Below are 23,812 nucleotides of genomic sequence, written 5' to 3'. Positions count from 1 at the left end.
AGGTGCCAGTCAGAAGGACGAACAAGTTCAGAAATCTGTACTGCGTTGGCGAGGTTATAGAAAGATAGTGAGGTGCTGAAGGGTGTAGTATGAGGCGGTGGTAGATGCGGTTGCGTTCACTGAGGAGGGACGTTCAGCAGACGATGGTCAACGTTTAACGAACCCGCACAACCAGTAGCGAAGGAGGGACGTTCAGCAGACGATGGCCGGCGTTTAACGGACCCGCACAACCAGTAGCGAAGGAGGGACGTTCAGCAGACGATGGTCTGCGTTTAACGAACCCGCACAACCAGTAGCGAAGGAGGGACGTTCAGCAGACGATGATCTGCGGTTAACGAACCCGCACAACCAGTAGCAAAGGAGGGACGTTCAGCAGACGATGATCTGCGGTTAACGAACCCGCACAACCAGTAGCAAAGGAGGGACGTTCAGCAGACGATGGCCTGCGTTTAACGGACCCGCACAACCAGTAGCAAAGGAGGGACGTTCAGCAGACGATGGTCTGCGTTTAACGAACCCGCACAACCAGTAGCGAAGGAGGGACGTTCAGCAGACGATGGCCTGCGTTTAACGGACCCGCACAACCAGTAGCAAAGGAGGGACGTTCAGCAGACGATGGTCTGCGTTTAACGAACCCGCACAACCAGTAGCGAAGGAGGGACGTTCAGCAGACGATGGTCTGCGTTTAACGAACCCGCACAACCAGTAGCGAAGGAGGGACGTTCAGCAGACGATGGCCTGCGTTTAACGGACCCGCACAACCAGTAGCAAAGGAGGGACGTTCAGCAGACGATGGTCTGCGTTTAACGAACCCGCACAACCAGTAGCGAAGGAGGGACGTTCAGCAGACGATGGTCTGCGTTTAACGAACCCGCACAACCAGTAGCGAAGGAGGGACGTTCAGCAGACGATGGCCTGCGTTTAACGAACCCTCACAACCAGTAGCAAGGAGGGACTTTAGGCAGGGTTATGAGCGCTGTGTCAGAAGTATGGGAAGCATTATTGTCACGCTTATCAAACTAAAATCAGGTGCCTGCAAACGCATGCGTACGAACTTGTTTCCTAATTAATCGATTTGATTATCTCAGCCGCTAGAACTCGCTCAAGCCTCACCGGTTATTTCTCGTCGTTCATATTCTGACTCTGAGTTCTCTCCAATTAATTGCAAGCTTGTCCTCGCATTATAATCGGTGTTCTTTAAACGTATGTTAGATTCATTAAACTTTGATCTCGCCTGTTGCAGTATGGCTCGTCTTTATTGGTGAAACTCCCGTGCTGCGCTCCCCGAGTGCTTGCCGAGCATACCTGTCCTCCTGAACTTGTTCCTCATGATATGCGTATGTTGTTAGTGCTCCGCGTTGTTTGGAAAGGGTGAATACTTAATGATTTTCGACAGGTTGCTAGTATTTCAAAGCACCGGTCGCTCCTTACGTGCCATTGCACAATACAATATAGTGTCACAGCTTGTCACAAGCGGTTGTGTACTTACAATGGACGTAGTTTGACCGCTCCAAGACTTGAGCACGGACCGACCCCAGCCCGACTTTATTCATATCAGTCAATACTGCCATCGATGGTCATCGTCGCACCTTGTGGCGCCTTGTCAAGTTGTCAGGACGTTGAAGGGTGGTGCATCGTCGTATCAAAGCTTTGTGAACTTGATTTCACTCTTTGATTTGAGAAAGGCGTCATTTTAACATCTCTTCTGGCTTTAATGCTACTGTCGGCAACATGCAGAATTTGGGCCTTGAGATATCCTCCCCCTCGCGATATTTCGCGGAAAAGTCGATGGGCGAAACTGGTGCGTTGCAATAGCTTTATGTGTCTACCTCGAACCAACTTGGCGGGCAGGTTTTGTTGAGACCGGCCATTGTTGCGTCCTGCTTCAACTTCTTCATCGTCTTGTCACTCAAGAGAGCAGCATCGGTCGTGCGGCCTTACATCCTTGAACCACTCGCGCTGCTTGTGTCTTGGATACTCACCCGACTGAACCATCATCGGACGCGATCATCATCAACCATCCTCCTACTGTTTTGGCCTTGTTACACCGTCGACCTCGCGATATGGACCAAATCGTTCGTGTAGGGCGAAGTTTCGAAGGGACTTTTCGTAGTTCTCTCAAATGGGCTGTCGAACTTTTCTCTCTCCCGGCACACGCGCTGGAGTGCGTCTCCCCTGATGATTCGGTCAAGGATAATACGGAGAGCCCAATGGTCACGGCAAATGTATACAGCATCTGGTGATTTGCTTGGTTGACACCGTTGATGCAGAAAGGTTCGAAAGAGTTCATCACGACTTGCCTGCTTTGCTTCCCCATGGCGAGTCAGAATATTGGAAACGATCTAGAGAGCGCTCTAGAGGAGCAGTGAGTGTAATTTTGATAAAAATGGTTTTCTTTGTCCGACCGAGTTGCAGTTCGTCCTTATGGCTCGCATTGTTCCTACTTATGGCGGCCCGTACGCAGGTGCTGCATTCTTGAAAATCTTACAGGATATTCTTGCATTACTGCAACATCAACTTCTCCAACGGTGCAGCCAACCTCCTCGTTGGTCCGAGCACGCTCGAGGAATACGTTGTTGCCATCATCATATTTGTGGCATCTATGCTATGGTGAGTAATAATCGTTCAACAATCGTTGACTGCGTCACAGTTTAGTCAAGTCACGTCGAACGTCGTCGAGGCCCTCGTTTCCGTCAAACGTCTATAAGGCTTCCTGCACGCTGAGGAGCTGCAGCAGAATGCCCTCGTGAAGGTGCAGAAAAGCAGTCTGGACGTCGGTGACGAGGTTGGCAATTCTCTAACTACTTATGATTGTTTTCACATTTGTGACAGGTGCTTTCAATCAAAAATGGCGAATTTTAGTGGAACAGACAAGATACATCAGCTGCTCTGGAAGATATAAACTTGACGGTACACAAGGGGGAACTCGTGGGTGTACTTGGTAGTGTGGGCAGCGGGAAGAGTAGCTTGTTGTCAGCGATTATCGGGGACGTGCGAAAGACAGAGGGTGAGGTGGCTTTGTTCGGCAATGTAGCTTACGCTGCTCAGACTCCTTGGTGCGTCGCATATGCAGGATTTTCTAGCACGTTCACTCACAAGCGAATAGGATTCTTTCTGCGTTGGTTCGAGGTGATATACTTTTTTCACATGAGTACGATGAGGCGCTTTATAACCTTGTTATCGAAGGTGTGTACACAATTAACTGTGTTAGGTTTGGACTGACCCTTCTCTGCAGCTTGTGCTTTGAAGCCCAACTTAGATTTTCTCCTACAGGGTGATCTGACGGAGGTCGGTGAAAAGGGTGTGTTTCTGACTATCCTTTTGGCGACCCAATAATGCTTATGGCGTCCGTTCTATAGCCATTACTGTAAGTACTTCGGGATAGTAACGTATCAGCCAAAGGTAATTGATCTCTCAGCTCAGCGGTGCATCCTGCAGGGTTCTCCTTGGTGATGTTTTAGCTGCCATCTATTCCCACGTTGCCCGACACGTCTTTGGTGAGTAAGAGCATCCGGTCTCAGACTTCTTTCTTTTTAATGATACTATGTAACAGATCATGGGTCCTCAAGGCTTACTCGCAACCAAAGCGCGCGTTCTTGTCACTAACAGCATCTCGTATCTCAAGTATTTCGATCAACTTGTTTACCTGCGCCGCGGTATGATCTTGGAGAGTGGAAAATAACAAATAACTAATCAATACTTCAAGATCAAATTTTATTAAAGTGATTTATATTAGGATTAAGGGGAAGGTCACGGCAACGTTATTGCGATTATGGCCCATATGTTGCACAGACATGTCCGGAATATGGTGGGTACACATAGAGTTGAAACTGAGCGTTTCAAAGTTTCGATTTAGACAACGCATTAAACGTGACGTAACGCGTCCGTGTCAGTTATTCTCACGACTGATTCTAAGTTGCTAACATCCACGAGAGCCAAGGAATTCCTCACTAAAGAGCTGTTTATTAAGAAAAATGTGGTACGAGGGACATGCACCCTCAACGTCTAACGTTGACGGGGTCGCCGCGCACCGACGATTCGGACGAACGCCTTGCATGAAGCTGCAAAGCATAATTGTTGCCACGCGACACAGCTACCTCCTATACAGGTCAAAATGACCCTTTCCTTACCTGTTGCACATGACGCGTAGTACCTGGCGATTTTTAATTAGTGCTTCGGAAAAGAAAAAGAAAGTCGTTACTAGCAAGGGTCGGTGATACATGAGCTTGTCAAGATGACAGAAGAAAGTGGTAACCTACTCGTTAATCACGCCCACAAAGTGATCGAACAGGAAGTTTCCAATGCGAGTCTCGTGGCGGACGAGGAGCTCAGACGCGGTCCGTCCCATGATAAGTTAAGTTAGAAGAGACACAATTATACGTGCGACATAAGTTCACACTTTGGTCCCAGTAGATTTAAGGATCTTAACACAACTTTGGCTCACGTAAATAGGGAACGTCGCGTCAATGAATGTGATATCCTTCCATGTTACACTCGTACTATCAGTACACGATCTGTCGAAAATTTTAAAAATCCAAACTTGATGACAGCACCGTTTCTTTAGCTCTTGAAACAAGCTGCACAAAGAATGCAGTTTCAGATGGTTACATAGAATGTCAGGTAGGGAGCTTCATCGCCGAGAAAACTCGACATAATTGTGTTCTCAAATAAGCGTTCGCTACAGACGCCGCTCGACCGCCTGCGCCGAGTGAACCAACTGACAAACCGTGCAATCCTTCGCAGTGATCATCTCTACAGCCAGACGTAAGCTCACTCTTTGCGTTGGCGAAAGTCGACGAACCTCCAGGCGATGTTCTTGGCGCCGCTGACGATAGCCAAATAGTCATCTCCGTTAACGACATAGCTGTTTTTGAAAAGCAACTCGGTGTCTGCAGCCGAAAATCCCTCCCTGCATACGTTCAGCTAAATAAAAACCAAATCAAGAGCTCAGTAACGCGCGTATGAATGGACACGACTATTCAAGAGTTTAAACAAAGTGTAATACACCATCGACACAGCATCAGACTCACGGCATTGTCAGAACCGGCCAGGATGATGATATTGTTCAAGATGTATATATTGCTTGATTCTGCAATACCAAAATTCCATGCGACAGGCTGCGGGAGACGATTGAAAATTAGCCAGGGAGCTCTCAAAAACGCATATTTACCTTATCTTCGTATCTCTGACGATCTCATTTGTAAAACATTTAAACAGTCAACCGTGAGGTATGTTTATCTGCTGCACAATATCCCACCACTAGTTTATTTCAGCACAACCAAAGAGTCGGAGGACTCTTACCTGTTGGCCACGTCCATCTACCCAACCCAGTCAGGGTCAGCATTACCGCGGAGCATGACGTTGTTTCCTCCAGTGAACAAGAACCTGATGAAATTATGGGATACGAAATGTTGAAACATGTTATTTGTGAGGGTGAAAACGCAATTGGGGACCGCACGCTGTAAGTCGTGTTAGCCTCGAACACAACTGACGCGTCAGACGTGTAGTCAGAAATTGCGACCATCAGGGCACGTATATTATCTGCATCTTCGGTATGTGGGACAATAAATATCGACCATGCGCCTGCAATGGCAGCATACCCAAGAAGAACAGAGAATGAGCGGCGTTCTTGCGACCATCATCCTGAAAATCCGAGCTGAGCTGAGGCGTCATAGGTTCTGGCGTAGAATGAGGGTATTATGTATGCGAGCCTCGATCGTTGTAGCCTTAGTAGGCACGGTATGGCTTGGAGCCCGGGATGAGGATTATGACATGGCATGCGTTGGGCATGCGAGGTTCCAACTTCCCGCAATCCAAATGGTCACGGTTTACAAGACGACTTCAGGCTGCTCCTGCTGATCGTCTGTCGAGAAAATGTTCGTGAGGTCATTGAAAAGCTAGTAGAGCATGTTTAGCATCAAGGTTTGCGAATGAAAGATTCTGAATAGACGGACCTCGAGAATAGGCATGATGTGTTCAGCTAGTTTCCATCGTGCTGTCGTGAGCCGACGTGTTTCTGCCATGAAAATCAGCCATGAGAGCACAATACTTATAATAAATCGCACTGAAAAGTAGACTTTGACATTTTTAGATGCCAGAATCGAAGGTCACGTATTCCACACGTGACGCTAAAACCGTCGTAAAACGCTCGAAGGCCAAAAGTTTAAAGCACTAAACATTGACACTGTTGCTGACTGGGTCTCGGGTCTGTATCAAAGTCTGAAAGTTTTCAGTTAGCACTCACTCGGTGATCCATGGCCCGGACTAAGCAAACGGCTCGTAGATCTAATGGCGGGAAGGCTCAAGGTCGTGTGTCAATCACGGATCCTGGAAAGCTGAAGATCAGAATACCAGCGCAGACAGTACGCGCTCATGTCGATGTATCTTCACCACATGAGGTGAAAAATGATGTACATGACGTTTATGATAACCTCAACGTATTCTAACTAACGTGTCTACGCAGTTCTGTGTCCTCTGTCGAGACGGCAGTGAAAACCTTGTCATCTTCACTTGCGACGAGTGCCCACGCGTCATTTGCACTCGTTGCATTGATGTTCCTTCAAATTATATCGAGGAATTGAAAAAAATGGACGTCAAATTTCGCTGCGTCCTTTGTCACACAGCGTTGATGAAGAAATTAAACGACCAGACACCGTACTATGCGAGTATTCTTACATCATATCCCCAGTCTTTTACTCACTATATACTTCAGGGATTTTTCAGGGACGCACAGCCCGTTCTCCCGTTCTTTCTGCCTGTTCGTGTGCAATTAGAGACATCCAAGCGTTCCGAGATATCTGCCTCGCATATCCTTATTATCCACTTTAAACTGGTTGACCACGTGACTACTGGGAGCCCGGTTGACATCATCCACCAATTTTTGGCGCCGTATTTTCCATATGGTGGTCTCCGCAAGCTCGACGTAGTCTTTGATCTAGGCACTTCTTCGAAAGTCAAAGGTTACAATGAACAATGCATGGAGCTCGCCAAGGACGTCGTCGAACAGGACCATTACAAGTCCGTATGTATTGTGATTACGACCCATACAGACGATGACCGCGGTGATCCGTTCATTGGCCGTAAAAAAGGAGACAAAAGCGGATACGTCTCTGCTTCTGTTCCTGAGGTAAGCTCCCTCTTGTTCGACCAATGATACGCTCAATATTTTCCCTGTCAGTTCTTGAACGTTCTCTTCAAGCCGTGGCAGGACGCAATCACCCGCGCTAAAGACACGACGATGTTCTTCATGGGCTGCGGAGCCATCGTCAATAATACCGAATCATTTCGCGATCTGCGTCTGTCCGTTCTCAACTCCAAACTTTCATCTGCAATTGCATTCACAGCCCCGCACTTCCAACCGTCATTCACATGTCATTTGGTAGTCGCTTTTGCTGAGCATGTCCTCATCGAAGGTTTTCCCCTCCGTGAAGCATTCCCCGAGATTCTCGGTCACTCATATCGACTGGGAATGCACACAGACATAATTCTTATGACAAGATCTGAAACCAACGGCGCAGCAACGCTGCAATGCACCCGATATGCATGGTCCCACGCTACAGCTCGTCCATGGGGATCACTGCTTCCACTCCAATGCCCGCAATGCGGCTGCATAACCAAATGGAATTTCAGTCGTGACTCGAACAAGTCTATTTTTGTCTGTTCCTACAAGGATTGTGGTCGCGGTCGTGGCACGAAAAACCTTCCTCCCAAGAGGTACATCCTTCAGTGCCCAGAGGGCGCCAAGCGGCTCATCCCAGGGAAAAGGCACAATGCTGGATGGCTGGAGGTGCCTCTAGACTTTTCCCAACCTAACAAGGTAACCAAATTTTCAGACATGTAATAATAACATAATTCCAAATCTCCTCGCAACGCTCCACTCTTTAGATTCAAATTTCTGCCGGACTATCTTATTCTGTGACCTGGCGTCCGCTACAGATACAGCGCATGCAGCCTTCGTCGTAACACCAGAAAGCTCTCCAGTACTCATAGCTAAACACCCGGTTCTCGTTCTTGATCATCAGATATGCAATTAGTAACCAAGAGTATAAAATTATAAATAGGCGCTATTTGAGACGCGCAAGGGCCTTATACTGTTTGAGAAGTCGCTGGGACGATCCCCAACTAGACAGTCCCTCATCCTGCTCCGACTCAAGGCATACCGACCTTCTGCAAGACCACGAAACTTCAAAAGGGGGTTTGAGGCCTAGGTAGAAAGTAAGAAATCCCAGAAAGTGAATGGTACGCGTTATCACCGTGGGCGTTGATGTGATCCGGTAGATATCCCATGGTTTGTTCTATGTGATCACATTCTTGGCATAGTGAGTAATTGTGACGCACATCTAACATCTCCCGGTACTGGAAGAACCAGTCCTCCAACAGTCCATTCTCCTCTTGCGCCTGGCCGCCCGCCCACTGCAGGTCTGAAAGGCTGATAGTATCTGAAAACTTCGTATGAATCACAAGAAGTCCCTCTGGTGTCCAGGACGCGTTGTTCTGTTGGTTCCCTTTTTCGTCACACGCGCCACCAAAATTTCACAAATCTCATTAGAATTGCACACTGCTGTAAGGGTGGAAACCCGCCAGGATATCAGCGGGAAACACTAAACGAATCAAGCCCATGGTGATAAATAGTGAATTTCCGAGTGTGATATAAAAGAGCAGATGGTGGTAAGTAGGTAACTAGTTAGATGGGGTGACGCTTACAGGGGCGCGCCCTTGACACCAATAAGATAAGATTCGGCGATGCTGAGCGGTCACATTTAGCAGCAGCAGGAATTTGGTTCTTGAACTCATTTCAGATTCGACAAGAATCCGAAACGAGTTTAAGGACCTCAGAATTGAATTGAAGTAAAATAGAAGCCCACCTTATGAGTCCCAACCACGGTTTGATGGTTCCCGGCATCCACTGATAGTTTCCTGCAGAGCCCGACTGAGCCGACTTCTCAAACAGGCGCCGTTCGAAGATCGACAGACATTCCAGGTCAACGTCCGTGTCGATCAAGTTGGTGCTTCTGCCGGTCTGCTTCAAAAGGGTCGTCCATGCGGCTTCAAGAATGGATTATTCCCGCACGTTCTATTGGTCCGAAAGGTCAGCAAGATCATCTATGCAGGCAGACGGCAAATACCACACCTCTTGCTCAAGGTGCTGTCTAGCTGCCCAATCATCAAACTTAGTCATCCGCTCTTTCTCCTCTTGTCTCCCCTCAGCTTCCTTTCCCTCTCGTTCTTCCTCTTCTCGCCTAAAACAAACTCAACATTGCATCACCTTGAATCAATGCAAGACTTACGTCCGCATCCCTCTCATTGATAAGAGGGAACGAAGGTTCCTCCTACAGTCATGAGTTAAAAGGGAGTGATCAGCGATGCTTACAATAATATCGTCTTGTCCACTAGGGACCTTCTTGCGTATGCATTTGATGTCGAGCTCGAGTTTTCGCATAAACTGTTAGCGGTGAGATAGTCCAGAAGAAATGTGTGGGAGTGCAAGTGTTTGATTCAGAGTCCGAAGTAAGGTGCTCATGCGCTCATGTTTGGGTTTTGTAGATTAGTAAGCTGCACCGCGTTGATGTCACAAACGTATTGACATGGCCCATCCTGAGTCCAAGCGATTGCCCACACGGATTCGTGCCCTGTCTTGATTGGTGCGAGGTTTGTCTCTCCGCTCTCTACATCCCATTGTCTTGCAGTCCCATCGTCAGACCCGCTCAAGACTCACTGACCGTCTCCACTCCAGCAGACAAAAAGCACTCCCTTCAAGTTTGTATGCCCCATCCATTTCACGATGACTTTGCATGTGTCCATCTCCCACAACCTCACTCCGCCATCCTCACTCCCGCTGACCACTTTCTTCCCGTCCGGAGATAATGCTATGGTCCATACCACCAGTCGTCTCCTATCTATTTTCCACTCTTCCATACCCGCAGCGAGCCGTCCAATGAACAAGTCAATATCCATTGTCCGCCTGGTAGATGTATGGCACCGTAGACCCAACTGTTGTGTCCCTCAAATTTCTGGCGAAGCATTATCCTCTAGGTCTCCTGTCTTCCAACGATGGGTGAAGACATCTGGGCGGAGCTCTGTTTCAGCTTTCATCTGACAAAGTCCAAAATTATCACTTACAATGATATGTTCTTCGGCAGGTCACGATGCGTTAATATCAAGACACGGCGAGCGTTAGGTCAAAAGTGCACTGGAAGTTTGAGCTGGCATGTCGTCGTGTTCGCTTCAGAGCTTCTAGCAGGTTGTGAAGCGCCCAAGCCTCGTTCCTGATCAACCCCGCCGTCCTAACTCCCATGTTCATTGTCTGTCCATAAACCAAATTGCGCCTCACTACCCTTGCTACACCCATCGTTCCGAATACGCAACTGAAATACAATATCAACACTGTCAACGAATACATTATAAAGCGTATACCAGTCCGCGACTTTGCGTCTGGTGCTGTTGCTGTGTTTTTGACTGGTTCTACTGGTTATCTTGGGGCTTTTGTGTTGTGTGATCTCCAGCGCCCTGATAGGATTTGGAAGGTCATCTTTCTCGTACGTGCGCCCAATGCTGAACAAGGTGCGGCGCGCCTTAGAGAAGGGTCCAGTCACCGGGACGTTTGTGATGAGCAGTGGCTCACCTCGGGTAGATTCGAGGTGGTGGTTGGAGACGTTGGCCTTGGTTTGTTTAGTATGGGCGAGTCTGATCACCAGTCGCTGCTGAGGCGGACGTCATCTTGCACAGTGGCAGCCTGTGAGCTACTCTATTTTCTCACATGCATACGGTGATGTATTGCGCAGGTGCACTGGCTATACCCACAGGAAAGGCTTCGTGCACCAAACGTGATTGGTACCTTGACTGCTGCAGAACTCGCCTCGACGAAAAAGCAGAAGCTGCTTGTTTTCGTTTCATCAACATCAGAGATTGACATGACTGAAGGACAAGACCAGGTATAGACATATTGATAGGGAGTTTAATGTTGCATCTTTCTTATCTCGTCCTTCGTAATTTAGGGTCGCGCATCAACGACTCGGACGAACGCCTTGCCTGCAGCTGCAAAGCATAATTGTTCCTACGCGACACCGTTACCTGCGGGCTCCACGAAAGGTACTATTGGCGCTACGCTTAACCTTGGAGTTGCCAAAGAATACCAGAGATCTGATAGACGAGATTTTCATACTAGGGAAAATAATTGGAAAGTGCTTATTTCATCACTGCGTCCTCTTTCTCACTTCCGACTCAGGTGCTTTTAGCACCGATATTGCAACAATTCAGGCAGTTGGATTCATGCACACGCGATGTATCGGACTACGATAAGTTTGTTCAAGTGAATTCTAGACTAAGTGCGGTTCGCCACAGCTCCAAGGTTGGTATATCACCACGGACTCAGACAAGAGCGAACAAGACGCTTAAAACCCTCGTGGATGGCACCTGAGAAAAACGCAGATTACATCTGGGAAGCATTTGACATGAATCTAGACTTTACTCATATCATAGCAGCGCCAGAACTTCATATCAATCCTTTTATTACGACAAAATCCTGGCAACAATCTATGTATCTGTTTTTGCCAACGAATGCGATGGTTTCCGATCGGATATGTTATCACATGAACACAAAGTACTTTAGTTAGAGTGAATTGAATTTTGACTATGAACCAGATGCGTGTTAAGAAGAGGGTGCACTGAAAAAGGAGGATGACTTACGGCGAGTTGAGCAACTGGCTTGTTTTGCAGCGTGGTTCCGATCATCCACAGGGTTTGCATTCTGAGTGCGTCGCTCGTAGTGGATGCTAGGATGAGGTTGTGTAGGTATTGCGATATCCCCAGTTTCGTTAGGTCTGTGTCATACCATTTGTTAGATTGAACATCAATCAATCGACAGCACTAGTATCCAGTTGCCTATCAATTGCTGGCACCATTGCGCTATGCTTGAAATCAGGAGACCAGGAACGTCTTGATGAAATAATGTACTGGAGTTTCGCTTACTTGAAGATCACCCCTCGAGTGTAGATGCCAAGGTGTTTACTGGCTGAGTGTACTTTATCCATTACAGGTCAGAATATCAATTCGATGAAACAGTGGCTATCGCTAGTGACTCCGGTATTTCTCAATGCTCTAGTTCAATTGGCAAGAGGAATTATGCCAATGCAACCTACTTGGAAGAATCAATAATATTGTTGCCTTTCCTGAGGAGAAACCGCCCCCCACAAGGCGCGTGAAGCTGGCAGTCGGTTTGCCTTCATCCGCATCAGTGACGCCCGTTACATCCCCTGCTGTGACCTGTCGGTCTTGTCGAAGGAGGGCCATTTGTATTCAGTTTATCTCGTGGAAACTGGTCAGACGAAGGCGTTTGTAATACAGTGGCTGAAATCATTGGAGCGTACTAAGAATAGACGCGCACCTGTGTTATATGATGTGGGTGATAAACTTCAGTCCCAGCTGAAGTCCGCCTTGTTACATAATACGACGAGCCAGATGTTCTGTGAGTAGTATTTGTTATTTGTTATGTATGTACTACCGTGACATAAGTCTACAAACATACTACACCAACCTTAGCTAGTGTAGCTGTCCTCGTCTTGACCGGGCCTAGTCTCTCCACTATCCTCGTGGTTTGCCTTATTACCGCTATCACCTCCATGTACATTGTATCCATCACCTGCGTCCGCCTTGGCCGACCGTTCATACTGCTTCTCCTTTCCCGCACAGCTCGTATAGTCGACTCGACAATTATCTTTAACTGATGTCTTCATTGCTCACACCCAGTCTTAAGCCGCCTCGAGTATTCGCACTCAAACTGCGTGTTGTTCGTTGGCCGTTCCGCTCGCGAGTCAGCTCCTGCCTTTCCATTCTTCCTACCTTCGACTTCTTCAAAGAGGTGCCACCCGGGGACTTTTTAGATGACATGGATGTGATATTAGATGCTCGGGTATGTATCTTATTGCGTTATTCCTGCTAAACATGTAGATTTGATTTCGTCATGCCACAACCACCACACCGCTTCTACCCAGACACACCATTCCAACCCTCGAGCACCTTCCAAGTTCCATATACCAACCACACTCTCCAGCATTACTCCAGCATCCAACTGCATCCACCGCCCGCGCACCCTCCAGCACCCCGCTATGTTCCCACCATCTTTTACGGCACAGTCGCTGACCTCGTCACCGGTCGTCTATGCTCTCACTCTCACTGTGTAGTCTCATGCGCTGGCAAGTATATTCTCCCTTCTCTTGTTTTATTTTACCAAGGACATTAAATAGACTGCTCCATCATCCCATCTGTCCACTTGGCACATCCGATCTATCGCACATGTTTTTAGGACTCTCCGTCACGTATCTCACTCAACAACCCATCCATCTGCAGAGGCCACGATCTCTGATTTTCTCAACACCCACTGCCTCCAACCGCTTCTTGCCTCCGTTTTGTCGCTGTGCCGTTTTCCCTTATTGCTCCTCATCATCTTCGAGCATCTCCTGCCATGTTCACAACTATTCATTTATCATTTAGCCTGCTGTGGCTACTGACGCTTTCTCATAGGCCGTCGCTGCCTTGGCTGATCCAACTTACCACACACTTTTGTACCCGCTGTTTAGTGACGACAAGTCAGCCGGCTGGTTCATCCGTATTTGCGTACGCTTTCCAATGTATTGTGGTCATACTGGTGAGAAACTCGCATTATAATCCTACCACTACTCACCAGCCGGGCTCCGAGATCCTTCGAGTCTTGTGAGAATCAAGTTACAAATGCCCACCATGATGGCGAACGCACGTAGGCAGAATGGTTACGAGTCTAGGTTCTATTCTGGGCATTAGGAACTTCTTGGTTGCCGGCCACATGCTCTGGACTCTGCATTGGCGCCTTTAAGGACCTCACTTCACATGATCAATATAAACTCATTCGATTATTCTCTTGAAATGCAGCACTGAAGACTAATAGTAGTGCGTTCCAACTCTCAAGTCTTCCAGATTTCAGACTTCGGCTTTCTGGATTCTGAGATGATATGGAAATCCATCACTGAAGTAGACCGCGACAGACGTGCGTGTATCAGTCAAATGTCAGTAACCAGTATTCAATTCCAAATCTAGTTGATTTTCTGTTATCGATGGCTTATGTCGTCCCTCGGCGTCATTCAGCGTTCCATTTGTCCTCAATATGCACCAGCACTAACTACTGGTAAGAAACCATGGTTATTTTTGTCAGTTTATGACAACTCGAGCAAGACACGTCAGAACTCTGGAAGCGACAGGTAACAAAATTCCATGGAGGACCAAGAAAGCGAAGAAAGGTCACGGTAGCACTGACGGCATCTCGAGATGACTCGGATGCCCGCGAATGCAGTCACTCGTTCGGAAGAAAGGAAAACAACATTGCGCCGGGAGGAGTCAGACTACAATGTAGAAATGGTTGTTTAGCGACAAAGAAGATATACAGTCGTCGAAACAATATATGGAAGACCTGATTTGCAGACCGGGAGTACGATGATACCGCCTGACCGTGACTTTGTCAATGTGTATATTATAAATATAAGCATGCTCGACTCCATTGTTCGTTTGGAGCACTGGGAGGTTCCAGTTATTAGCAGTTGATCCTCATTCACCGTTTGGTAACACCGCAACAGCGGTCACGGTTGTTGTATTTCCGGAGACAACTTGGATCCGGGTCTGACATTGGTATTGACGAGCTCTGGTGCGTGGTCTGGTCCGATATCCTTCATCGTTGTGTACTCAACTGACATAGTATCTATTAGGGGGGTCGTTGATCCTGTACGTACATACCCTCAATCAATGATAATCGATAAAGTCTTACACTGCCTTTCCAGCGTGATAGTCCAGCTTTGGATTTGTCTGATCGTCAACCGGTCACGCATTCATGTTTGGCACGGTGTCAGACTCACGGACCTCTCATCACAGATCGACAGTATTGGATTGATGGACTGATGACGTGCAGCAAAATGGCATCAGAATTCAACCGAGGAAACAGATGGTTCTAAAAGTTGTTCCGTCTTTTGCTGTGTTCAGTCATCCCTCTGTTTGGGGATCCAAGCGCTAGATGGTGGTATATCTCACCCAGACCAGTTCGACCTGTAATTTAGTAAAACCTTTCTTAGCGAGATGGGTGTTGCGGTCATAGCATCAACATACCTCTTGTACATCCAAATGTAAGTGCTGGAAATATTTATAGGTTATCGATATTGTCATGCTCACCCCAATCATACGTCACTCCAACAGAGGCGGCAACTGCGGAATCACAGTAAAGGTTAGATCGAGACATCCGAGTCAGCGTTAACAGCCGACTGTTACGAACCTACAAAATAGCTAGAAATGCGCCACGAAGTGATCTACAGCCACCAACTGAGACTACAGTCATCTTGTTGGAGGATGGATCTGAGGGTGCGGCGGACTTGGTGGACGTCACGTATGTCGATGACATTTGTGCTAGATATACCACCATCTAGTACTTGGATCCCCAAACAGAGGGATGATTGAACACAGCAAAAGACGGAACAACTTTTAGAACCATCTGTTTCCGCTGGGTGCGACACTGCGACCACTATATTTCAGCTTCGCATGCATGATAACTGTGTGGATGTTTGACGGACCGGGTAAAATCAGTGGGAGACAAGGATGAATCGATGACGTTTGATACTAATTTTACTCAGGCTGGACAAGTATACTTGAGAGAAGAAAGGAAGACTTGGAAAGGCGGATTCGGGTAAGCCTCCGTAAGTAAGATGAAAGCTAATTTGCTTTCGTGTTGTGGTGGGGAAGGTCTGATTGTGTCAGACTGCATCTGCAGTCTGAAGCGTAGCGTTCTGACTCCGGTGTTTGAAGTTATAAAAGAAAAATGGTTGGACGCAGAGGGGACAGACCCTCTAAGTCCGGGATGAAAGGGACCGCGAAGGAACGAGACCAACTCAAAAACACGCTGGTGAGATCGAGGGAGGTGGGTAGGTAACTAAAACTTTGACTGAGGAAACGGAAGACGATACTAGTAGGGAAATTACGATGCAAAGAAGAATCTGGAGGATTTTTTGAGATATGTAAAACGAACCCCAGATCAATGTTATTGGTGGAACCCCTCGTATATCCCAACTAGAAATGTACGCGTATCGGCATATACATATCTTCTAGGATTGAATATTGACCTTGGACGTCAGTGGCTAGTTGATTATATCATTCCACCATGCTCATGATCAGGGAATCACAAGATCACAACTGATATGAATCCTCTAGATTCCTCGCTATATAGAATCGTTAGCATGATATATATTAATCAATACATATCACACGACAGCCGCTTCAACTGACCACCTAACCAAGGGGAAGCAAACTAGCATCTACAACACCAATCTCGTCCGCTGCATCATCAGAATCATCCTAGGAATGCATGATGGGTGTCATAAAACCTACAGACAGTTAACTTAACTCGCACGGACATGAAGACAAGACTTACCAGTCTGAGCTGATTTCAAGATTCCGAATGGTTTGACCAAATTCAAGAACGCAACGATGCGGTTCGTTTTTGCAGTGAGCTCGACAATGACGCTGTTCTCGCTCACATCGACGATCTTTGCTCCAAATTGGTCGGATAAGACGGAGATGGATTGGAGGTGCTGATGTTTAAGGCGGAGGGCCTCGGATGGCGTCAATGGGGGTGGATTATACGGCTCTGTGTGAGAGTTAGGGTGGGCACCACGCTCGAAATTGTGAGCGAGCGTGGTTTCTTTTTCAAGTTCGGTCTCCCGATGAGGTGACCCCGTGGGACCCCGCCTTGGTTGAGTCCATGAGAGGGTCCACCCACGAGTTGATCCTCTAAGTACTCGGGACCAAGGATAGACACTTTGACTCTACGAGGAGTCATTTACGTGTGATAAAACCCGGGCGACATCCTTCCCTATTTCAGCTGCATAGTAACCACCACAAACATGGAGTTGGTTGGTCTGCAACGTGACTAGATCTCTCCGAATGCCCGGGAAATGTTTACAGACTGTGTGAAGCATGAGCTTATTATATCTATGAGTTAACGAAGATTTATATATAGTATACTAGCTGTTCCGCCTACATTATACGACCTTTGCGAGGACATCTCGATCCTGGAATATCCGGCCCATCCGAACATCCGAACATCCGACCCACTTGCAGGTATAATGCAAATCTCACGGTCACAACATACCACGTGACTCACAGCGCCGCCGCGCGTGTCGCGGCTGACACCGTGACCATGGCTGCTACTAGTACCCAGCTATCACTTGCAGGTAAAACTCTCTCCTGGTACACTGTTGAATCTCTGGAGCCTTTTTAGAATGGGTTGAGGCCCAAGGGATGAGGTGGAGGACCCATTGTAGTATTCATTCAATTATGTAAACTTAAGAGGTCTAAAAATGCGAAATACATAATGTTTCATGACATTAAATGGTACAGTGAAAGAATTACGGAAAAAAAAGTGTGAAAATGGTAAAATAATTGAGCTCGCTGTGTGCAACAGCGAGCACGAAGGTTTCGGCAATGCACGCAGTGAGCGCACGAGCGTGCTTACCTATTTTGGTTATCATTTACACGTCGCTGTCGTATCAGGTACGTGGGAACTACACGTGATGCTAAGTCGGCCATAGGTCGGATGTTCGGATGGGCCGGATATTCCAGGATCGAAATATTCTGACCTTTGCCGTACGTCTGACCATGACCCGTTTTTGACCATGTTTCAAAACGGGTTGTGCTTTGCTTCAGTCATGATGCATGATCTTCTCCCAAAATGGTGTACTACTACTAGGAACATTAACAGACATTTCGAGGTACGATGTTTTGAAACTCTCAAGTACTAGAGGGTAAGTAGATTCAGAGATTCAGAGCCTCGGGTACGACGTTCGCGAGCAAATTTCAAACCCAGCACGGTCAACCTTTGACAAGCTACAGTCCGTACCACGAAAATTGTGTCAGATGTGTTTCAGATACAACATGATAGCATTTGGCGGAGTCATCACTAGTCAAGACTCAAGACTCCTAATATCTGGTAAGCTTTTTCCCAATGACGATCCACTTAGCACTAGTAAGTATTGTCCCTGACGGTCAGACCACTTGCTGCACGCTTCTAGGTTACTATGTAGCAACATAATACGGCGGTTGCTTTTGCGGAATCAACAAGCACCTCCTGGAGAACAACGATCCAACGACAATTCCTTTCTGAAAGCAAGAACCTGGTGAGTCTTCCTGATAAGCGGATTCAATTGCTATGTCATAAAATGCAGCAGGAATATTCTGAAGTCTATGGGACCCCGCAGGAGAGATACCACGCGAGGGGCATGATTTAGAGACTAATTCAATACATTTGACAGGTCACACATCATCATAGAGGATGTCACTCGCGTGGACCACACGCCTTCTTTCAGGATGCGACAATGGAGTGGGACACATCAATCTGGTAGCAGGTCGGTCATCGATTCATCCCTGGAATGGCCACACTGACATCAACGACATTGCCATTCATCCCGCTGGCATCCTCTTTGCTTCTGTATCTGGCTCCCATGTCCGTCTCTGGCGGCTCTCAGATCGACGGACCATCGCCATCTTCCGGCATTCATCCATCGCAAGATGTGTCACATTCTCTGTGGACGGCAAGCATATCCTCAGCGGAGGTGATGACAACATCTTAGAAAGGGCCGTACAACATTCAAAGGCGAGTTTCCATTTCTGACTCTCATTACGCAATTCGAAAATCCTTCGTACAGATCCTTGACATCACAACAGCCCGCGATGCATGTCTAACTGGGGATTTGTCTATCGCTGAAGAGCTCCTCACCCAAGAGATCCACACCAACGCCAACGACTTCATTTCATATGCCAATCGTTCGTTCGTTATGGCCCGGAAGCACAAGTTGGACAGCTCCCTTGAGGATGCAATCAAGGTGAGATGGAACCACCCATCATTGTCATCTTATGGAAGGCTAACATTCATCCGTGACATCGTCAATCAACATCAAACCATCATTGATCGGTTTTATCTCGAAAGGCATCGCCCTCTGCAGAAAAGGTCATGTCCGAGAAGCAAGGGTAGCATTCGACGTTGCGTCCATGTTCACGAACCAAAATTCAGAAACCAAGCAATCTCTTCTTTTGATCAAGGTACATTTAATCTGTCTCCCATGCTATCCGCTTCATCCGATATTCCAGGCCATCGCACTCTTCAATGCTGCTCATCAAAGACCTGGCTGACGCTTATGTCGATCCTCTTGCGCGTTGTGTCGTGGAAGTGAGTGTCATGCGGCCACACTCGGTCATCGATCCTGATATTCTCAACTTACACAATAGACATACGTGTTCAACTCGGAATCAAAGCTTTCGATAGCGCGCATCACGACGAAGCTGCTGATCACTACACTTCCGCTGTTAACTCAAACGCTTTCTCACCGAAATACATTCATTTCGCATACCAAGACTTGACCGTGGTGCGTCAAGACGATGCATACATAATGTTTTTCATACCCTAGTGCTTTGTCCAGCTCTTTGGCTGGGACCTGGAATCCTTGTTGCTCATTGGGTCCTTGAAGCACATAAACACCTGATGGATGCCATTGATGAATCTGCGAAGGCAAACTGCCTCGATTGGTCCAATGGCGAGTTTTAGTGATGTCACCCGAGGCCATCATACTCACCTGCATTTGACTCAGAATTCAAGCAAAAATGTAGCGTGCTATGTGCTGCCAACGGAGATTCCGCCCTCGCTGCAAATGATTATGACAAGGCTATCTACCTATACTCAAGGTGCGATGGGAACTATTGTCCCCTAACCGATGCTCATTGTAGCGATACACAGGTCATCGAACTCGACCCTTTGTCTTATCTTGGATACAATTTGAAGCACGCGGCGCTTTATGGTGAAGCGATTGAAACCTTCCACACGATGCTCTCGATATTGGACAATGCACCTGATGTTCAGACACGAAGTAAGTTTCTGATAACGCATTCGTAAACATGTTTAACTCTTTCTCCAGAGCTGCGCCAGCAGTATCTCAGATCTTCTGAAGTAGAACGCGCCATCCGACGGGTCATTGGTGCCCGACTCAACAACGCTCCGCTGCGTGTACTCGACACCAACACCGGTCTCTTATGCAATCGAGAGACGCAGATAGACACCTTCCAAACGAGCACGCAATATAAGGCGCTTGTGTCATCAACAATCACGCATGTAGACTTGCACGTTGAGCACATCGAAGAAGTGGTAAAGAGATACCTGCAATATGCTATGCTATCACACAGGTGGGAAGGGAAGGAACCGCTGCTGCGGGATATCCAATGAAGAAGCTGCGGTTGTTCTGCGAAACTGCTCGTGATGCGGGGTATAGCTGGGCATGGAGCGATACATGCTGCATCGACAAGAGCAACAATGTCGAAGTCCAAGAATCGGTCAACTCCACGTTCGTATGGTATCATCATTCCGCGCTCACGATTGTCTACCTGTCTGATGTTCCGCCTTCGTCAAAGTCTGGCGCGCTGGCAAAGATGCGTGGATGGACGGTTTAGGAATTCATCACTTCCAAAGTCATTATCTTTTATCAGAACAATTGGACTCTTTATCATAAGGATCGTACTCCCAACCACAAGGATTCCGTCGAAATCATGCAGGAGATAAAGGACGCGACGGGCATAGACCAACCAACCATACAGCCTTCCATTCCAGTATGCATAACGCCCGAGAAAAATTTCATTGGACGTCAACCCGCGTTACCACGCGTCAGGAAGACATACTCGTTGTTTGGCGTCTTTGGCGTCCGTCTGCCTGTAGATTATGGTGAGAAGCAAGACGAGGCTCTCGGGCGGCTCCTGCAGGAGATCGTGGCTCGGTCGGGCGACATCAGTAGCCCTGATTGGGTCGGAAAATCATCAGAGTTCGACAGCTGTCTACCAGTGAGCCGTCTCGTGTAATTGGACCGAGCCGCTTATCCAGAGACACATTTGTAAATTTAGCCCACAATGACGTCCCCACCGGTATTTTGAAGGAACTCATGGCTGATGGACTGCACAATGAAGTGCGCCAGCTCACTGAATGGGATGGCCACGATTCAATGCTCGTAGTTTGACGAGCTGTTGAGCGTGCTGACCGTGTTGTGATTTGCAGGCGGCGGCGGCGGCGGCGCATTGCTGGCCAGCTCCGTGCACTCGGCCTTGGCGAATTTCGGCCCAACGAGGAGCTGGGTGATGAGATTGATGATGATGATGGTGATGTCGTATTGGACCAGCCACCGACTACCTCGGATCCCCGAAGTCGCAATCCCCATAGCGGCCAACCAACCTCCCTACATGAATCTGTCCTCGAGCTTCTCCAGGCAGGATTTTACCCCTTAAAGTTCGACCCGCTCTTTAGCAAGAGCGCGGTGATCCTGAAAGTGAAACCCATATGGATACCATCACAGGACCCGTTCTAGTAAGCACTTTAGGTGTGGAGGAATCCCACGAGACTGCCCTCGGACGTCCAGAAGGTAAGAAACCTGTTTTTCGTAAGATTGCCTCCGAGTCATCAAACATAGGTCAGGCCACTGCCGTCAGTCACCCTAAGTTGACAAGTTACTTCGATGTCATTATATTTCCGGTGCAAGGTGAGCGATCACTGGCGAGCTACTTGGGTGGTGGAGGTCGGCACTTTCTCCTCATGCTTATTTTCGAGACATTTGCTCACAAGTCCACTTTGTAGATTGTGACGGGGGTGAGCTTCTTTTGCTTCTTATTTTCTTGAGCGATTGTTTTTTCGAAGATACGGTCGTGTTGGTCTGGTTTAAAGATCTCGTTGAAAACTTTAACGGCGCTCCGCTATGTGAGACACCCGTGGATCTGAGGAACGATTTCGAAGAAGACATCAAACACCTTCTTGATTTTGACCAACGAGTATCCAAGCTCTCAGACAAAGAGGCTCAAATAGCTTTTCAAAAGGTTTTACTGCTCGAGCTGGTGGAGACGAAGTACAAACTGTATTCTGGCTTTCATGATGCAGTTGTGTATCAAGATGGCTATGACAGTACAACAGCCGTTCGACTTGCATACATGTAAGTACTTTAAGTTGTGTCGTTACCATGCTCGCTTTATAATATGTGGTGAAGGTTTACAACATGCCTGGATGCAAAGAAGACTGGGCTACGAGTCAAACACGATGTTTTCGAGGCACACCGCAAATTTTACGGGAGCCGCAAACCATATTACAAAGTGGTGGCTCTAAAAAAGAACGACTCTCCCAGAGAGGACCTACCGCCAGTGAAGCGAATTTCATCATCACCTTCCATCCTCGATGACCTCGTGGACAAGGGAAATCGCCTCCGTGACGAGTTTGTCGAGAAGTACTCAAGCCTCCGCAGTTCCTCGCCCTGTGCTTTGGACCATGATACCCATCTCACCTCTCCTTATACATCTGCATCTTACATGGCAACACAAGCGGTGCATGTTGGTTTCCAAGGATTACAAGTCAACCTGATTGTTGCCAAAATGCATGTCGAAAAGGCATACCAAGACTGACTGGGTACGCGCCATTGCAATGCGAAACAGTGTTTCGAGCCCTAGGCGTTCTTCTGATCCTAGGGAACAACAGATCCTAAAAGTTGTGCAATACTTTGCGCAGCGGCCGTTGTTCCAAGACGTACTCTCTTTTTCCGAGGAAGAAATCAAGACTATTATGGCATCTTATGCTTACACTCGTAACCAGTCATTCGGGTTCTCTGTTGCCTTCAGAGAGCTTTGCGTCATCAAAGTGCGAGTACAAGGCGGAGTCCCTTTCGAGGATAAATTTGCACAGGCTCTTTCGCAGGCACAGGATGACACAGACGATTGAGGTTTTCTGTTTTTCATGACGGTATATCGATCGGCGTATCTGATTGAACCAGTTGTCTTGTTTACATCCCATAAGTACTTCAATACACGTTGCATCTATCCTTATGATACGTGGCGCCAATGAACTTGTCTGACAGCCAGTGCACCTTCGTTGTCAACCAAAGAGTAAAAGCCAAGAATGTAATTGGGCAAGCCTTGCTTCGCGATTGTAAAATCGGACAACCAAGCACAACCCGGTACTACTGCATCTGTGATTATCTTGATCTACCTCCTGGGATCCATGCGAAGGTTAGGACTGGTAGAGTGTATTTGATCAACGTATTTCTTATAGCCGGCGTACTTGAAGTTGCCGCGCATTTGACGTAGTAAGAACCTGTAGTTTTTTTGCATGCATCATGCATCTGAAATATCATTGTGTACTGCATTTCTGCTGCGTCAGGCCTCGTGATAGCTATCAATGAGTAATATATCAGCGTAGTGCTTTGGCCATATAATGCTGGCCATAATACAAAAGATCGACATGAATAGAATTAAGGCATTGGCATTTCAGCATCTTTTAGGACCCCTCTGATCGGTCTGTGTATCACCTGCCTGAAGGTCCGACATATGATAGCCTATCACATGCGATGGCGTTCAAATGTTCAATATCAATCTCCATGGTCCCAAGGAAGAAAGCATTGAAAGATAGCCGCCATCCGACAAAGAATGTATAATAGTGTAGTTGGTCTGGGATAGACGATTAATGTAAATTTTTACCTGAATGAAGTGTTATGCTGCAATAACAAGCCCTCGTTCCGGCCCGCGCTTCACCTTGTTGAACGACATTTAGAATTGTGCCAATGAAACGTGCCAAGTGAGGACATTCATCCACAGTGATACCATGGAAAGTTTCTCTTCCAAGCTTGCAATGGGACCTGAATGCGGAACGCAAAACCTCGGGAGCAAGTGTCTGGGAATTTCGTACAATACTCGGACCTTTACCTTCTGCTCTGTATAATTTGCATTGGATCCATGTGTTAGT

General features: G+C 47.4%; 8 protein-coding genes across 8 annotated transcripts; 4 read left to right on the top strand and 4 right to left on the bottom strand.

The window, feature by feature from the left end:
* Window positions 1–2,063: 2,063 nt before the first annotated feature.
* On the top strand, window positions 2,064–3,719 carry F5147DRAFT_819346 (P-loop containing nucleoside triphosphate hydrolase protein; the record flags this gene model as incomplete). Its single annotated transcript, XM_041443642.1, has 10 exons — window positions 2,064–2,225; window positions 2,271–2,365; window positions 2,491–2,549; window positions 2,709–2,785; window positions 2,863–3,056; window positions 3,107–3,186; window positions 3,236–3,301; window positions 3,360–3,367; window positions 3,462–3,497; window positions 3,554–3,719. The coding sequence occupies 10 exons, from the start codon at window positions 2,064–2,066 to the stop codon at window positions 3,680–3,682; spliced, it is 906 nt and encodes a 301-aa protein (XP_041287826.1). The 3' UTR covers window positions 3,683–3,719.
* Window positions 3,720–4,255: 536 nt separating this feature from the next.
* Window positions 4,256–5,969, bottom strand: F5147DRAFT_656956 (uncharacterized protein; the record flags this gene model as incomplete). Its single annotated transcript, XM_041434184.1, has 12 exons — window positions 4,256–4,327; window positions 4,445–4,499; window positions 4,554–4,577; window positions 4,802–4,923; window positions 5,031–5,117; window positions 5,171–5,185; window positions 5,302–5,318; window positions 5,348–5,385; window positions 5,493–5,541; window positions 5,601–5,656; window positions 5,833–5,897; window positions 5,955–5,969. 12 exons carry the CDS (start codon window positions 5,967–5,969, stop codon window positions 4,256–4,258), a joined length of 615 nt encoding a protein of 204 aa, XP_041287825.1.
* A 285-nt stretch (window positions 5,970–6,254) lies between these two features.
* F5147DRAFT_656955 (uncharacterized protein) lies at window positions 6,255–7,840 on the top strand (the record flags this gene model as incomplete). Its single annotated transcript, XM_041434183.1, has 3 exons — window positions 6,255–6,362; window positions 6,464–7,126; window positions 7,178–7,840. The coding sequence occupies 3 exons, from the start codon at window positions 6,255–6,257 to the stop codon at window positions 7,838–7,840; spliced, it is 1,434 nt and encodes a 477-aa protein (XP_041287824.1).
* Window positions 7,841–9,073: 1,233 nt separating this feature from the next.
* On the bottom strand, window positions 9,074–9,993 carry F5147DRAFT_819342 (uncharacterized protein; the record flags this gene model as incomplete). The annotated part of the gene is made up of 5 exons (XM_041443641.1): window positions 9,716–9,993; window positions 9,577–9,679; window positions 9,371–9,442; window positions 9,288–9,329; window positions 9,074–9,229 (listed from the first exon to the last, which is right to left on the bottom strand). The coding sequence occupies exons 1-5, from the start codon at window positions 9,952–9,954 to the stop codon at window positions 9,074–9,076; spliced, it is 612 nt and encodes a 203-aa protein (XP_041287823.1). The 5' UTR covers window positions 9,955–9,993.
* Window positions 9,994–10,548: 555 nt separating this feature from the next.
* F5147DRAFT_656953 (uncharacterized protein) lies at window positions 10,549–11,416 on the top strand (the record flags this gene model as incomplete). Its single annotated transcript, XM_041434182.1, has 4 exons — window positions 10,549–10,662; window positions 10,782–10,931; window positions 10,995–11,180; window positions 11,225–11,416. 4 exons carry the CDS (start codon window positions 10,549–10,551, stop codon window positions 11,414–11,416), a joined length of 642 nt encoding a protein of 213 aa, XP_041287822.1.
* A 1,117-nt stretch (window positions 11,417–12,533) lies between these two features.
* F5147DRAFT_656951 (uncharacterized protein) lies at window positions 12,534–12,885 on the bottom strand (the record flags this gene model as incomplete). Its single annotated transcript, XM_041434181.1, has 2 exons — window positions 12,534–12,712; window positions 12,741–12,885. The coding sequence occupies 2 exons, from the start codon at window positions 12,883–12,885 to the stop codon at window positions 12,534–12,536; spliced, it is 324 nt and encodes a 107-aa protein (XP_041287821.1).
* Window positions 12,886–16,174: 3,289 nt separating this feature from the next.
* F5147DRAFT_819336 (uncharacterized protein) lies at window positions 16,175–16,843 on the bottom strand (the record flags this gene model as incomplete). Its single annotated transcript, XM_041443640.1, has 3 exons — window positions 16,175–16,388; window positions 16,436–16,752; window positions 16,803–16,843. 3 exons carry the CDS (start codon window positions 16,841–16,843, stop codon window positions 16,360–16,362), a joined length of 387 nt encoding a protein of 128 aa, XP_041287820.1. The 3' UTR covers window positions 16,175–16,359.
* A 1,491-nt stretch (window positions 16,844–18,334) lies between these two features.
* Window positions 18,335–22,905, top strand: F5147DRAFT_819333 (RNA dependent RNA polymerase-domain-containing protein; the record flags this gene model as incomplete). The annotated part of the gene is made up of 12 exons (XM_041443639.1): window positions 18,335–18,640; window positions 18,708–18,884; window positions 19,793–19,922; window positions 19,971–20,197; window positions 20,236–20,493; window positions 20,560–20,897; window positions 21,095–21,362; window positions 21,414–21,455; window positions 21,509–21,608; window positions 21,668–22,016; window positions 22,071–22,401; window positions 22,475–22,905. The coding sequence occupies 12 exons, from the start codon at window positions 18,335–18,337 to the stop codon at window positions 22,790–22,792; spliced, it is 2,844 nt and encodes a 947-aa protein (XP_041287819.1). The 3' UTR covers window positions 22,793–22,905.
* Between the last annotated feature and the right edge of the window lie 907 nt (window positions 22,906–23,812).

The sequence above is a fragment of the Suillus discolor genome (assembly GCF_016758755.1).
Source record: "Suillus discolor strain FC423 chromosome Unknown F5147scaffold_75, whole genome shotgun sequence".
In the NCBI taxonomy this organism is placed as follows: domain Eukaryota; kingdom Fungi; phylum Basidiomycota; class Agaricomycetes; order Boletales; family Suillaceae; genus Suillus; species Suillus discolor.
The sequence above is the reverse complement of the archived record's forward strand: the minus strand, read 5'-3'. Positions and strand labels throughout refer to the sequence as shown.